This window comes from Schistocerca serialis, chromosome 1, assembly GCF_023864345.2.
Source record: "Schistocerca serialis cubense isolate TAMUIC-IGC-003099 chromosome 1, iqSchSeri2.2, whole genome shotgun sequence".
In the NCBI taxonomy this organism is placed as follows: domain Eukaryota; kingdom Metazoa; phylum Arthropoda; class Insecta; order Orthoptera; family Acrididae; genus Schistocerca; species Schistocerca serialis.
The window spans coordinates 911,789,018-911,806,002 of NC_064638.1; the positions used below are offsets into that span (position 1 = coordinate 911,789,018).

General features: G+C 43.3%; 1 protein-coding gene across 1 annotated transcript in view; it reads right to left on the minus strand.

Moving 5' to 3' along the window:
- Positions 1–215: 215 nt before the first annotated feature.
- Positions 216–16,985, minus strand: part of LOC126446226 (surface protein-like) — a 30,364-nt gene continuing 13,594 nt past the window's right edge. The window contains exons 2-3 of the mRNA XM_050090979.1: positions 16,535–16,623; positions 216–1,509 (exon numbers count right to left, since the gene is read on the minus strand). Of these exons, the coding sequence (XP_049946936.1) occupies positions 254–1,509; positions 16,535–16,623 (1,345 nt within the window). The 3' untranslated portion in view covers positions 216–253. The remainder of the gene's footprint in view (positions 1,510–16,534; positions 16,624–16,985) is intronic.

Here is a 16,985-nt window from a genome sequence, read left to right on the forward strand (position 1 = left end):
TGTGTTATCTGAATGTCCGTAGAGGACTGAAAAGTATATGCGCAAATTAATTTTTACTATGTGGAATATTCGTTGTCTTAATGAATTTTACGCACTCTGATGTGAAACACAGTAACTAACTGTACCGTTTTCCAGAGTGAAAATCTCACGGTGGTATACTGGAAACCGAGGAAAGCTGCTAATCTGTGCAACGCTCTACTGGACAACTTCAACAGCTTTCACAGTTCAAGAGATATTTCACCAAATACGTGATTCAGTCGTATTTGGAGGCGGCCGCCCGCAGGGCTCTGTGCACAGTCCTAGCCAGAACAGTGCCGACCGCGTCGGCCAGTGACCTCTTGTCCCAGCCATGGTGCTTCTCGGTCTCTGGGTACTCTATCTTGTGTCTGGAGATAGATTTTATGACAAGTGACGTCAGGTATATTATGTAGTATACGCTGAACCACAGGGGAACGTACCAAAGTTTGCGTCCCAGTCCATAGTATGGCACGTACGACGGCCTGTTCAGTCGGCTCCCCTCCAGGTCTTTCTTAGAGTGATCTTTTTGGTGTTCAGACTCCTCCTTCCGTTCCCTATCGTTTCCTTTGCGGTCGGAAGCTGACCGCTGACCAGCTTCTTGGCGAGCTGTTGAAGAAGAAACATCACTTGACGGCACCGGCCGCGTCGTAACTTGCCTATGAGCCACGTCACTGTCGTCGTCGTCTTCGCTGGCACCGTCGTTGTCATCATCATTGTCGTTGTTGTCGTTGTCGTCAGCGTCGTCTTCATCGTTGTCGCTCTCGTTGTAGCTGTCATCATCGACATCGTTATCGTTGTTGTCATACTGTTGCGCATCAACACTATGCGATCTGTCGTTAATTTTGTTGCTGTTGTTATCGGCATACGTGGGTACTTCATCATTTTTCACCTTCGAGCGGGAGTGTTCTAGTGGGTTATCGCCCTCTGGATCCTCCGGCGAGCCGCCGTTGACCTCGGTTTCGCTTGCCTCTTCACTGTCCTCTGTGTAGCTCTCGCCTTCCCAGTACGTCGGTGGATAAGATTCAGACGGGGGAGTGAGGCCGTCCATACTCTGGCCGCCGTCACCGCTGGCAGAGTTCTGCTCCTGTGTTCTGAGTTGGTGCCTGCTGGGCGAGTATCCGTAACCACCAGAGACCTGCGAGGCGTCGTCTTGTGTACCGTCTCCCGCCACATCGGCTAAATTTCTGCTGGCCAGCTGCTTGTGTGCGCCGGAGTCTGATCCGAACGAATACTTCGCGGACTCCGATTCGTGGGAGACCTGCTGCTTCAGATGCGACGCGACGTTGCCGTGAGATGGAGAGTGTCGGTAGGCGGCGTTGTCGTATACTCTGGCGCCGCCCACACCTTCATCCTGACCTTCTGTGTCGCTGTTTGGATCGCTGGATGTCATCTCGCTGCCCGTCAGCTTGGCAGCCCGGTCGGGGTAGTAACGGCTTTGTGCGTGGACATAGTACGGGCCTCTATACGGGCTGTAGCTGCTAACTATCTGCTCTGAAACAATTAGAGGATTCACGTTAGTATGTTAAGAATCTGAGAGTCATTTTATAGTATGACGAGTGCCACAGTAACAATTATAAAACTAAGAAGGGGAAGAAAATGTGCTGCAGCGGAATGTGTACACGAGTTTTAGATGTGTATTAATACACAGTGCCAAAAAAAAAGGATGTATTTTGAGAAGTGGTAGTATGGACCAAATGAAGAAAAGCATGAGCTCTAAATTGCATACTTTAGAATTTATAATGGCCTGTTCATCTTCGCTGCTGTCAGTCACGTGGCTTCTACTGTAAGATTTTTGCTATTACTATCGATCTACAGAACACAGCAAACAAATGAGTAAAGACAGGATAACATGTTATTCTGTTAGTGCGAAACAGCAGAGCTTCTAATGGAATCTACTTCTTATTACATAAGATCTGTATTTGTGAGCCATCGCCAAAAGAGGTGCTCAATATGGTGTCCATTCATAGAAAGGCATACTTTTGGCTAGCGTCTTAGCGAATCATGTATTGTCTGAAGAAATACAGATTGTCACTAATTCTCTAGTAGCATAGATGATGCGTTCCTGTAGTGTTTGTAAATCACTAACTGCGCTTCTATACGACAAGGATTTCAAGCATTTCCACAGTCAAAAATTCAAAAGATTAAGACCAGGGGGACGAGCTGGCCAAACACCACTAACAGACCATTGCTGCAGACCGTTTCTAGAGTCAGAGGAATGACTACACATTTCTTTACTGCATTCTGTAGGTTGTTGGTAATAGCAAATAGCTTGCAGTAGAATAGATGTGTCTCACACTACATTAGATAAACAAGTGCTCAGAGTCCACGTTTCTGGATATTTTTGTCTTATTTCGTTCTGTACCAACACCTGTCAAAATATGTTATACTTTTTTGACATCCTTTGCAACTGGACGAGAAACGGATTTAATGACACGTTGTGATTAATAAAAGAAGGGTAAATATATAAAGTGCACAACAAGAATTTACCGAAATACATTGACTCTTCCGTGCAACCAAATAAAGAAATAGAACAAATCGGCTCTGGAGGAAGTTGAATGCAAGCGTTATCGATTATGATTTTGATCGTTACAAGATAGCATTTGCCGCTACCAGTCAAGATTTTTCTTTATTTGTTTTCGGCGGCAGGTGTTTCGGAAAATTATTCCTATCATCAAGTGATATTTATGATCTGTTAGCTGCCGCATTATTCTGATAACTTTGCTGTTATGTAAAACTGCATAATTTTGTAAGTACTTCCGTATCTTTCTCTGTGGATAACGGTCACTACTACAGGAACATCCGAAAAAATTAACTGAGTCACTTTCGAATCTTTCATTTAGTATTTTATCTTCAAATTTTTGTAATCTGCAACTATCTCCAGTTTTTCCAGCAGGTACATTTAATGTCATTCTGCTTGTCAGTGGAGTACTTCAACGTTTTCCTCTGTGTTGTGCATGTGCGTCACTATTGCTGATGATTGCATCTGTTGCGTTTGTAGATTCTCATGTGGCCTGTTGTATACCGGATGTGAAAATCTTGGCCTGTTGTCCTAGGTACAATATGAAGCATAGTATTCTTAAATAAGCAAAAGAAAACAGTGATCCATAGCAATTAGTATTCTTACCGATAATATTTAAATAAATAATGATTTTAGATTATTATATACGAAAAATGGCCTCTACACTAAATAGTAGCTTATATACTCTGCAGACGATCTGTAGCATCATATCACTGTAACAGCTTACGTTTGTGACCGCTTGTATGTATGTTTCTTATTTTGATGTTCACTGTGGATTGTGATCTCCGTAAGCGTCATACAACATGTGAGAAGCTCTACATAAGAGGCCAAAAACAAATACGTAAGCTAAATTACTTCCAAATTTGCCGTTATTTCTAGCGAAAGATACATCAGTAATTACAGAATTGTGTCCGAATTACTCTAGAGTAAAATAACAGAATAATGCAGTAGACTGCACATCGCAATCCTTACACCTATAAAATGTTGGAGTACACGAAAACAAACATGACGAAGGGAACCATTGTGCGAAATGCATCATGCAGAAAATAAATAAATAAAAATTATGACTGGCAGAAACAAATGTTATTTATTTACGAAACAAAACTATTGTTTTTACAGCCGCACACTTTCAACAGTCATTTGGATACAATACAATTGTCCGTGATAAATTCAATGATTCGTGTGTTGTATGCAGATCCGAATTAGAAACAGCGAATGTGTCAGGGAGTAGAGGTGATGACCAGAACTACCTACCACTGTACACAAAGGCGACGTGCGGGTAAATGTGTAAATGCAAATGCAAAGAGCGTTAATTTCCTTGCAAAAATGTCGCTTAAAACATAACTAATAGTTTCCGACAAAGAAAAACAGGTTGACAACATGTTCTTTGGCTTTCGAAAGGCTTTGTTCAAATGGCTCTAAGCACTATGGGGCTTAACATCTGAGGTCATCAATCACCTAGACTTAGAGCTACTAAAACCCAAGCAACCTAAGGACATCACACACATCCATGCCCGAAACAGGATTCGAACCTGCGACCGTAGCAGCAGCGTAGTTCCGGACTGAAGCGCCTAGAACCGCTCAGCTACAGCGGCCGGCGAAGGCTTTGTGAATGGATTCAGATCTTTTAGTAAACAGTCCGTAACGTGTTGTAATTTATAGAGCAAATTCGTCAGATGTAAAAGTAACTTCGGCAGCATCGTAGGAAAACTTGTAAGATATTCTTGATATTTGTAAATATTGTGGAATTCTGCAAGACTTTTATCGGATGACGCTATTGTTTATAGGAAAACTGCAAGTCCAGAAAATTTGCGAAATGCAGGAGGCTCTCATAATAATCGACGGTGACCCAGAAAATAAATAACCGTAAGGTATCGCCCATAAATAAGTGGGAAGATCCACTACTATTCGATTCTGCAAGTGGCGATCAAAACGTTTCTGTTTGAGGGCGTTGCTGCTGCGTATGTGCAACGTAGCGCAAGTACGATGCGAGTATTGTAAGTACCGACATGTAGGCGAGGGATTAGTTTGGCATTCGTGTCTCTCCAGAGAGCGTGCAACAAATGAGGAAACTTGAACTACGGCGACGTTATTACCAGGTCGTCCAAACAGGACCTACGTGCTGCTATTCTTCTCTTGGCTGTCGAAGGACAAATGTAGGTAGACATCCATCAGAGATTGAAGAGTATGTATAGAACAGCTTCTCTGTCGAAAACCACTGTGACAAGGAGTGCTGTTGCCTCACAGTAACGCACATCCCCTTATTGCAAATGTCGTAACGGAGAAGCCCTACAGGCCTGATATATCCCCATGCTAATCCGCCATCGGTCCTTTAAAGAAAGGCCTTGAAGTGTCGTCGATTCCTGTTGGTCGAGGACGTGCAGAAGGCAGTTATGGACTTCTTCACGCAGCAGAACAGTGTTTTATCAAACAGGTATCTTCAACTTGGTGCGTCCATGAAATTATTATCTCTGTTCTCACGGCAATTTTACTTGATTGCCATACCGATTCTGGACTGTACGGCTTCCAGTGGATACTTTTTATCGTCCCTTATACACTACTGGCCATTAAAATTGCTACACCACGAAGATGACGTGCTACAAACGCGAAATTTAACCAACAGGTGTAAGATGGGAAGAACTATGCCCCTTACATGAAGTCATTAAACATCACCTAACTCGCATTGAGCGAACAGTAGGGCTGAACAAAAATTACTGACAAGGCACAATGCATCTTGTAGAGGGTATAGTACGGACGTATCGGAATAATTAATGTCAGGTGATGGTTTTAAAGTAATTCACACGACATGAAAACTTTGTGGAAACGCGTTGATTTACTGGAGGCTAGTTTATCCCAGGGAAGTATTCAGAGTTGACTGTGGCTGGCTGGGGAGCGGCAAAGGGAGGCGACAATAGGCAGCTTAGGGCGGCTCAAGCTCTGAGAAAGCGGTAACGGGGCGCGGCCTCCAGCTGCCTTAAGATGAGTGACAGTGTGTGGGTGGCTGACCCCATGCTGGTGTACCGGGAAGCAGACGGAGAACTTGTACGCCTGTTGATAAATGTCTGTCGTCCTGTTTTCAGTGAAAGCCGCGCAAAGCTATGGTGGAGCGATCAACAGAGGCCAAAATATGGGTGTTCGTGACTACAGCAACTTCATGCTGAATTCATGGTCCGCAGAGTCTGAAGTAAATCAGATGAAGAGCGACAGAATGAAAGATGCTGGCCTCCTATGGGAACGTAGGACTGAGGAATTTGAAGTACTCTCCTGGGAGTCAGAATTCCGGAAAAATTGGTGTTTTGTGCAGACGCTAACCTTGATGGTGGCCTGGGAGGAGCTAAATAGCAGAAGTTGAGAGGAAGGAAAATTTTGTGGGAATTTGTTCACTTCCCAGAGCAGGCATTGGTCAGCGCTGGGAAGCGATGCATAATTAATGCGACTTGCGCTGCAATTGGCGTAAGTGATTTTGCTGGAAGGGAAACTGAGGCAAGGAGCGGACTGGGAGAAGTCTCCGTAAGGGTCTTCCGTTCCCAGCTTTCCTAGAGTGTGGACGTGGTGTTCTTTACTCAGCTTGCCTGGGAAAGAGTGAGCATCTCTGCAGTTTAGGACTGAGCAAATGGAACGATTGAGCATGGAGATAGAAAGTTTTGGTTCAGCTATGTACTGAGCAAGATAGTTAGGAGTGAACAGATGAAGCCGGCTGGAGTGGCCGAGCGGTTCTAGGAACTTCAGTCTGGAACTGCGCGACCGCTACGGTCGCAGGTTCGAATACTGTCTCGGGCATGGATGTGTGTAATGTCCGTAGGTTAGTTAGGTTTAAGTAGTTCTAAGTTCTAGGGCACTGATGACCTCAGAAGTTAAGTCCCATAGTGCTCAGAACCATTTGAATAGTGCAGCCTTGCAGCACCACGAGGTCAGCTGACGTCCTCACAATGACGACGCCCCGCCACGCTGAATTCGGTGATATTGCACCCACTCTGGCTTGAATTAGGCCACTGATTAGTTTGTTGGATCACGTTGGCAATGTTTCCACGAGGGTTTCATGGGCCGTGTATTGGGGAATTCTTCTCGCACTTCGCATTACGCCTGGTTCAGTCGATAGGAATTAATTTTGATTTATCGCGCTTTACTCCACGTAAACGCAATTTATTACCACTGCCCGATAGGAGAGTCATGTAATGTGATGATTTAAGGTCGGGAGTTAAAATAAATTTTTGCTAATCGACTGCATCTGTTTTCAATCGAATAGTTGAAATCCAAAGTCTCCTTCTTAATTAACTTTATGTTCAACATTTGCATCTGGTGTTCAATAGCTGAATATAACATCAATGTGCACCCCTTTTTCATTAAAAGTGATCAATTATGAATCAATTAATATCAACACTGCCACCGCAGTTCAATCAGGAGTCACAGGGCCTTATTACTTTCTTTGCGTTATCCGGTATTGCGGATGTTTTTCACTCTCTATTGATCTGTTAGTCAATTAGCTGGGGTGAACTCACGCCAAAACCAGATAAGTGACGGGTGGGGTGTTACACAGGAAGAAGATGCTGTGATATGCAAATGATTAACTTTTCAGAGCATTGACACAAGGTTGGCGCCGGTGGCGACACCTGCAACGTGCTGACATGAGGAAAGTTTACAACCGTTTTCTCATACACAAACAGCAGTTGACCGGCGTTGCCTGGTGAAACATTGTTGTGATGTCTCATGTAAGGGGGAGAAATGCGTACCATCACGTTTCCGACTTTGATAAAGGCCGGATTGTAGCCTATCGCGGTTGCGGGTTATCGTATCGCGACATTGCTGGTCGCGTTGGTCGAGATCCAATGACTGTTAGCAGAATATGGGATCGGTGGGTTAAGGAGGGTAATACGGAACGCCGTACTGGATCCCAACGGCCTCGTATCACTAGCAGTCGAGGTGACAGGCATCTTATCCGCATGACTGTAACGGATCGTGCAGCCACGTCTCGATCCCTGAGTCAACAGATGGGGACTTTTGCAATACAACAACCATCTGCACGAACAGTTCGACGACGTTTGCAGCAGCATGGACTATCAGCTCGGAGACCATGGCTGCGGTTACCCTTGACGCTGCATCACAGACGGGAGCGCCGGCGATGGTGTACTCAACGACGAACCTGGGTGGACGAATGGCAGAAGTAATGTTTTCGGATGAATTTTAATGGCCAGTAGTGTAACTAACGAAAACATCAGGTACCAAAACACAAAAACATTATAAAAATTTTCACTAAAAGCAATACCAGTAGTTCCTTTCACTCAGTTAACACATCCAGGAAGCATAGAAAAATTGAATTACTTAGCGTCTTTGCAGTTGCATAGGTTTCGAAAATGTTTCAGTTTCATCAGTCGGATCGAAGTGAAGCTCATCATTTGTGTTGCTCACGCCGATGGTATACGAACTGATATCAGCCACGCAATACAAAAACTTATCATCGTGTAAGTTTAGCCACATTATATTGACAAATTGATATGGTTAGAAATTGATTTCTCTCATGCAATCTAAATGCCGCTCACAGATGTATGTGATGACGCTAATGAAACACTTTACACTCATAACTTTGCAGAGTATGAATACCGGGACGGATACGACTGAAGATTCTGATGTTCATCAAATCATGCAGATATTCCGCAGACTCAGTTTCATGAAATTAGTTTTTAAATACAGTCAACCATTTCTGTACACGCTGATATAGATGCAGCCTTTTCACTTATTGACATTTCATACCTTGACGTAACGTAGAAATTATTTGTGATACGTATTTACAGTAGTGTAACGTGTTAACAGAAACATTGCACGTCCTATGTGCGTAATGCTTTTTTGAACATCAAAAAGTGCTACATTGACAGCATAAAATGCTAATACAATGTATTTCGTAACGTTCGGCAGCTCCTATCCAATGTAATCGTTACCGATCAGCAACGATGTAGCCAGTAATTGCGTTTAATTGGGTGTAGACATACGTGTGGAGCCCTAACATCTCTTCATGAATGTGTTGAGATATCCGTAAATACCACAATTGGTTTATTCTGATCATAACTCGATAATAACCCGTAACAGAGGAGTAGAAAAACGTCAGTTTAGAGTAAACTTCATCTTTGACGTTCGGGTAGCCTGCATGCACAAGTAAGGGCAATTGCATGATGTCATCCGGTCCCAATCCCTCTACCCCATTTTTCTCAGCTCTCCCTACCACCCCCTTCCCCTATCGCCCCCTACCACCTCTTGCGCCTACTCCTACTGTCTCTCACGCTTCCCCTCCCCAGTCCTAAGACATGCCCCCTTCTATTTAAATTCCTGGAAATAGGCCAGCCAGACATCTTGTAGTCAATAACATTACGGTAAACACACATTTAGCTCTAACAGTCACAGCTCAGTATTCTACAGCCGTATGAGCTCACCCAGTCATATTTCTCACTTTCCACCTAAGTCACGCTCCTTCACCTCTCTCTTCCCCTTCCCTATTGAATTTCTTGGAAATAGACCAATGGAGGGGTCATATGGGAAGGATTTGAGGGAAATGACACATTCTTAAAATGACTTTATCATTCAGCAGCGGAGTGTACGCAAATATGAAACTTCCTCGCAGATTACAACTGTATGCTGGACCGAGATTCCAACTCGGGATCTTTGCCTTTCGCGGGCAAGTGCTCCACGGGCTGAGCTACACAAGCACGAATCACGACCCATCCTCACAGCTTTACTTCGGTTGTAATGTGCCGGTAAGTTTCATATCAGCGTGCACTCCACAGCAGAATGACAAATTCATCCTGGAAACATTCCCCTTATCTGTCCCGTATCCTTTCTTCCAGGGGTGCTAGTACACACAAGTTACGCAGGATAACTTCTGTGAAATCTGGAAGGTAAGAGATGACGTACTGGCGGAAGTAAAGCTGTGAGGACGGATCCTGAGTCGTGCTTGGATTGCTGAGTCGGTATCAAAATTGGTTCATGTCGCGCAGGTTCTCACTCTGCCGACGGCAATTGGGCGGAACCTTCAGGCGGTCCTTGGCAGTTATCTTACGGCTAGTCCCACGTTTAAAGTCCGCTATGAGACACCTACCCTGCCTCCAGGGGATGGTGACCTCGGACTCGTCAACGTCAGTATGCAAGCTGCGGCCTTGTATATGAGTACCGTGAGAAGACAGTGTACCGGACGGGGCACATCTTTAACACGCCACTTGCTTGAGGTCCTCCTGCCTGCGTCAACCTCATCACCGGTGTCTGGGGGCCACATTCTGCCTCATTTCTCTCACGTTTAGACCTTTTGTCGACTACAGTTACACACATACCAGCCTCCCAGATACGTGTCCGCCCAGAACCAAGGATTTTTACAGCCTACTATTGCGCCGTGTTCCCCCGAATGTGATGGAGATGAAACATCCTTCCATCCAGTTTCCCATAGTGTGGAATACCATTCACCAGCCCTTCCTCCCTACAGATGTCCGGCCAACGTGGTATCATACAGTCAACAGGAAATTTGGCACAAAACAGGACTGCACAACAATGGTTTGTTGGATTCCCCTATTTGTCTTCTTTGCGAGCAATTCGACACTGGTGACCACCGTGTGACCTGCGCCTCTTCGCACGAAGTCTGGCGGTTTGTGCAGCGGATCATTGCCTGCTACCTCCGAATGCCACCAAACACAATAGAACCGCGTATGATTCTATACCAGGAGGACAAACATTTTCCCGCCAACAAATATCATGCCATTACATGGGTCAAGGGGTGAGCGGCCGGTTACCTATTCCGCGAAGGACCGAAATTCCCCTTCGACTTCTGGACCTATTTGCGAACTTCCCATGCAGCGATCGAACACACGCCGCGTTACCGGACATTATTTGCCAATTATCTCCGAGGGGTCTCACTTAGACCTACAGACCTACACTAAGTTGGGTGCGCGGGGAGGTGGGGGGTGGGGGGTGGGTGCCTAGAACTGAAGGCACCTACCCCTCCGCCGGCGGTGTGTGAGTTTAAGCTGCCTATGATCGATTCTGCTTCCGACCTCCGCGGATGGGAGAGCGCCCATAAATGTGCGGATTTTTTTTCTTTTTCGTTTCCTTTACCCGTCTTTATTTTTTCAATGTGGACGACATATCTTCCATATAATTTCATAATAGTAATGAAAAGTACAACAAAAAATGAAGATAAATAAACATCAAGCCTTCCACTTGTGATGATGCCTGTGTCTCCTACTTTCCTCTGCTCCACAGGTTCGGTGACTGTGAGGGGGACACTGCGGCCAAGCCTCGGGTTCCGATCCCTGCACACTCTGCCCCCTGAGCACCCACCGGTCCACTCCTAGTAAATAAATAAAACTGGGGTAGCGTCTTTGATAATAAAGTCAGTAGAGCACTTGCTCACGAAAGGCAAAGGTCCTGAGTTCGATTCTCGGTCCAGCACACTGTTTTAATGTGCCAGGAAGTTTAACACCATTCTGTTCTAGTTGTGATGACAATTGCGTAATGTCTGCATGGTTTCGAACACAGCTGCACTATCGCCAAAGATAGTTCGTTCTTTGTACGCCAGGGGCGTAAAAACTTCATACTTTCATACTATGAGCAATTCCGAGAGGATATTGCCGGCTCATTTTATGAAATTATCTATTTTCGATATGCGTATGGTGAGCAGTTTGTGCCTGCACATATGCATGGTGACTTCATTGAGATCGTCAACAAATGATAGCATAAGGCTGTAATTGGCTGTATTTCGAATTTTGATGCTTTCTGTGAAAAAATATTTGAAGTTAAAGTCGTTTTCGCAGATTAATCAATAACCTATTTTTGTTTGTTAATTGCATTGCCACATTTTCAAGTGAGTATTAGGCATTTGAGAGCTAAATGTAGAACGGCTTGTTTACTTACTATTTGATAAAAGTGTTTCTTGGATAGCCGGTACCACCTGCTATTGCAACTGACGTTCAAAGAATAGTGGGTACGAAAATCGAATTTTTATCACTCGACATTTTGTTAAAGGATTTCAGGAAAGGCTGAACATGTTTTTTGTATGGATATAATAAAAGTGTTCCAAAATATATTGTAATTTTTTCACTATTCTGTCAATCTTAAGTAAGAAAACTTTAAGGAGCACAGGTTTCGTGAGATGAAATTACTGTTTGATTCCTCATATGAATTTTTAGGATCTTGTTGTCCCATATGTATCTCTCTGGAATTGTACGGACTGGACAGCAAGTATACTGACGAGACAAAGGATTAGCATACAAAACACAATAATATATTCTTGTCAAATTTACACACACCAATAGAAAAAACATACTGAGGAGTCAATATGTACAAGTTGGAATATCATGATCGCAAATCAGTACACCTGGGGATGACAAGCAGAAATTTAAAAACTAGATATAAATAACACATAAAGATGGTTCATCTAACTTGGAACGGAATAGGAAAATTACTAGAATGAACAATTGCAACAGATAACTCTTGATTTTACAAGAAAATTTTCACATACAAAGAGCCCTTGCAGTGAATAAGAAAGTAATAAATGGCCAAATTAATGGAAGTAATAACTAACTGATCATGTTAAACACAAAAACAATAAGAAGCTGAGACGAAGAGATTTAATAATATCCTCCTCAATATATCCACCTTTGGCACTTCATTTAAACATAATGCACATACCAACACAAGAAGGAAGAGGACACCAAAAGCATACATAAAATGCAATGCAAACAACAGACGACTGCAGAACACACAGTGATAGTTGACATGACTATAAACAGTATACATATGTATACAAAACACTGCAAAACTGAAGTATTTACGCTAAACGTGCTCGCAAGCCCTGAAAATCCAACATTTTAATGCATCCAGGACAACAAAGTGCAATTCCAGGGGAACACTTATGTGATAACAAGATCCCAAAAATTTATATATAGTATTAAACAGCAAATTTATTTTACGAAGCTTCCGCTCCAGAACGTTGTTTCTTACCTAATATTACGAGAATAATAAAAAAACAATGATACATCTGGGAATTCATTTATTATATACTTACAACAGACATGATTAACCTTTCCTGAAAAACATTAACCAAATGGCAAGAGATAAACGTTCGTACCCATCATTTCTTGAACATCAGTTGCAACAGAAAATCGTGTACCACATCGCACACTACTCTGTCATCAAAATTCAACCCATTTATATGCGGTGCAGTGACTTAACAATGCAAAAGTGTAGGAAATAGTAATCAAACGAGCCGTTCTATATTTTGCTCATAAATTCCTAACATTCGCTTTCCAATATGTCAATGCTACTGCCAAACAAAAAATAGGTTGTTGATTTATCTATGGAAAACTTTTTTCACAATAAAAAAATCAAAATTCAAAATACAGCCAATTTGTTGGCGATCTCAGCGAGCTAACCATACATAGGTTTAGGTGCAAACTGCTCACCAAATTTATATCGAAACAGATAGTATGGTAAAATAAGGCCATGACATCCTCTCAAAACTTCTCTTACCATTAGTATAATTTTTATAGCTCCCTAGGGCACAGAGAACGAACTGCCGTTGGCGACGGTGCAACTATGTACGACACCATACAGACATTAAGCAACAGTCGTCACCACTGGACGAGTCCTTGCCATACGACGCTCTCCAAGGGAAGTGGGAGAGAGAGTTGAAGGGGTGTGGTTACGTAGTAGTTGACCAATGTGACTGAATGAGCTGATATGCCATTAAGATATAGAGCTGTGACGGAGAGCAAAATATATACCTATTGTAATACAATTGGCTACTAGGTGTCTGACTGACCTATTTTCCAGAAAGTAAGCAGAAGGGGTCGTGGCTTATGAAAGGGGAAGTGAAGTGTGAGAGGCAGGAAGGGTACGGAAAAAGTTGGGTGTGAAGGGGTAGGGTGTGGCAAAGGAGGTCTAGGGATAGCGGGGACGACGAGGTTGATTGAGGCATGATGCGTTCATGCATTTGCTCCTGCCCATGCATGTAGGCAACCAAGTTGTATAAACTCAATGTTTATCCGAAGTCGCTATTGTCTTCCTACTCAGTGGTTTCAGTTTTAGTTTGTGTACGATAATGCTTTGTTTAGAAGATGATAAACGGCCAGTGTTTCAGCTCTGCACTTCCTCTATCTGTCTAATAAATGATCTTTGCATGGTGCAGTGACGTAAGTCTTGGTACCTCATGTGATATATGATGAGTCGGTCTGATCTGTAGACAACTCTCTCACGATGAATTATTATACTACACTCTCACAGACGACAAATTAGTAGAAAAAAATGTCAGAAATATACACAAGTGCGTCAATCCAGAGAACAATGGCCTTAAGTGTGCAATTCAACTCAAACAAGCAGATACTATAGTTGTATAATTATTTCGAGTTCTAACATCTCGATAACTTCCTCGTTCTGGAGGAAATGACTGCTCATCCGAGTATGTTTCTGGTTTAACGCAACGTCGGGTCCCCGAACCTCCTCCACTACTGAGATAACTAGTACAGTGCTTAAGACACTAAATTCATACGCATAACACTCCTTTTTTAGTGTTTACGCAAATTACCTGAGAATAATTCTACAATGATCCCTTTAAAATGGCCACAGCTGAGTATCTCCACCATCTTTCTGTAATGACTTCTGAACTGAAAACATGTCTAAGCTCTAACATTTCTTCTCTTATCTTTTTTTTCTGTCCCACTGAGTTATGTTCTATCAGCAACGACCTTTGGAAATTGGAAATTTATGGTAAGTTCTATGGGCCAAACTGCTGAGGTCATCGGTCGCTATGCATGCCCGAGGGAGGACTCGAACTTCAGAAGGGGCGAGCCGCGCGGACCGTGACAAGGCGCCTCAGACCGTGAGGCTACCCAGCACAGCCAACGATCTTTCTGATGCGTCATTCACCTTTAACTATAACAGAAAATACCTATTCCAAAAACCGCTACCTGTGTCAGTGAACGACATATGTCACATATTGTCCACGTAACAAAATTCTATACATGCCACGACTCTGACAAGCTGCACTGTCCAGCTGAAATATCTATTTGTTCCTGAAACATCTTCAGTCAATAACGGGAATTAGACGCCCACTCAATTATCTAACTAAAAGGTTGTCGCTCTGTGATCAGTCCAGTCCAGTGGTACACACACTGTAAACTCACCTCAACTCTTAGTGACCGTGGTTCCACTGTACGAGTACATACTCAATCTCGATATGAACTTCAGAGAACAAATCTGTAAATCATTCTATTCAAATTCATTTTTCTAAATCTTTCTGAATTAAATATATCAAAATCCAAATAAGACAAAGAGCCCAGTTTTCTGCTGGGGAGCACTGTTGAGGAGGTAATCTACTGCTTAGCAGCCAATATTTGCAACGGTTATTTACGGTACACGAGTTTCGTTTTCCATTTGCTAGAGTTCATAAAAGTTGCCTGAAACTACCTCACAAACGGTTATTTGTACTGCAGTCACGGAAAAAAATCGCAACACCAAGAAGAGTTGCGCGACATAAACGAAAGTTGGTAGGGGTGTTTCTATTCTAATTTCGCACCAGTCGCATAAGAGTGGCGGTCGTTGTGCCACTATGAGGATGCAAATCTGGTTTGCTTTAAATACGTGCTGTAATGGTCGTGATCGTTAGTTACTTTTGAGGTTGGACGTGATGAGTTGATGGTAGTCAAGAATGGCTTTAAGGCGACAAAGATGCCATTACCAAACTCTCCGGACAGCCACGTGGCACTACCGTGAGGGAAGACCATCGTGTTCGGCATATGGCTCTGGAGCATCATATTCGAATTGCAGCAGCAATCTGATCAGCAGTTGGCACAAAAGTGACACATTTGCGACTTCAGTGATGTCAAGCGATAACTCATTGGATGGCAGGGCTTTGGTCTATGTGTTTTCTGTGAAAGCTGATCTCGCTTCGGTGCCAGTGATGGCACTGTGTTGGTTAGAAGGAGATTAGTAGAGGACCTGCATCCAACCTATCTGCGAGCTAGGCACACTGAACCTACGTCTGGAGTTATGGTCTGGGGTGAGTTTTCATATAACAGCAGGAGCGCTCTCTTGTTATCCCACGCAGCCTGACAGAAAAATTTGTACGTCTGTCTGGTGATTTGATCTTTAGTGCTGGAATTCATGAACAGCATTCCTGGTGTGTATTCCAACAGGATAACGCTCGTGTACATACCGCTGTTGTAACTCAGCGTGCTCTACAGAGTATCAACATGTTGCCTTGTCCTGTCCGATCACCAGATCTGTCTCCAGTCGAGCACGTATGGGCCATCCTCGAACGACAACTTCAGTGTCCTCCACGAACAGCATTAACCGTTCCTGTACTGACAGATCAAGTGTAGCAGGCATATAATTCCGTCTCGCAAACTGACATCCGGCACCTGTACAACACAATTCATCCACGTTTGCATGTTTGCATCCAACATTCTGGTTACGTCGGTTATTAATGTACCAGCATTTCACATTACATTTGCAATGGCTTATCTGGTGCTTATATTAACCTGTTGTCACTGAAATATGTTGCCTAGACTGATGTTTTCCCGATATTTCATTCTACATTAATTATTTTTTGGTATTGCGATTTTTTTCCGTCAGTGTATTTTTTGTACACTATCAATTCCTTCTCCTATCACCACAATCAGTGATTCAACTGGTTACCCACATCACAACACATAATTATGACCACAGAATCAATGTTCCATCCTTAAATCTCAGAAATACTGACGTTGATAACAGTAAAGATGTAAGTTTCGCCATGTCAGTTGATTTTTACATTCTTACCTTCCCATCAGACACAATCCCAAGGCAGGATGTCCTGTCGACGTCGGGATCATCAGAGACATTACATGAACACTGAAGCGGTTCAGAAAAATAACAGAAAAACTAAATCACTGTGAACGGATGTGGATTTGAGCTCCACTCATCACCTCTAGTGTGTTATGGTATACATGGTTAAGACAGTTAGGTACTTGGGCAAAATCATCATACCAGGCTGTTGGGGTGGAGGCTGCAGCTCTGCCAGTCCAGCCGACGCGGGGTCTCCTCCTTCCCTGGCTGAGAGCAGGCGCGCTGGACCACTGAAACAAGTCACACGCACACTCCTTTCAGATATCCCGGTTGCTGATTTTATTTACACCCGAATTAAAATAACTTCGTTAACGTTTCAGGTAGTCGAGTGGTTATGACCAGCTGGCGCATGCTCGCTGTTTTGCCCGTTTAGCAAGTACTGAGTGTTTATAAATTAGTTATACGAAAGTAACCTTTAATTGCGAAAATAGTGAAGAACTTACAGAAATGTTTGATACAGCACTGAATGCAGTATATCTTCACGGATTGTTTACAAAAGTTCAGTGTGGCTACCTTTTGTAACACAAGTGTGCCATCTATAATTAATTGCCGCCAAACCCTGTGAAGCAAGTCTTGACTTATGGTGGCTTTT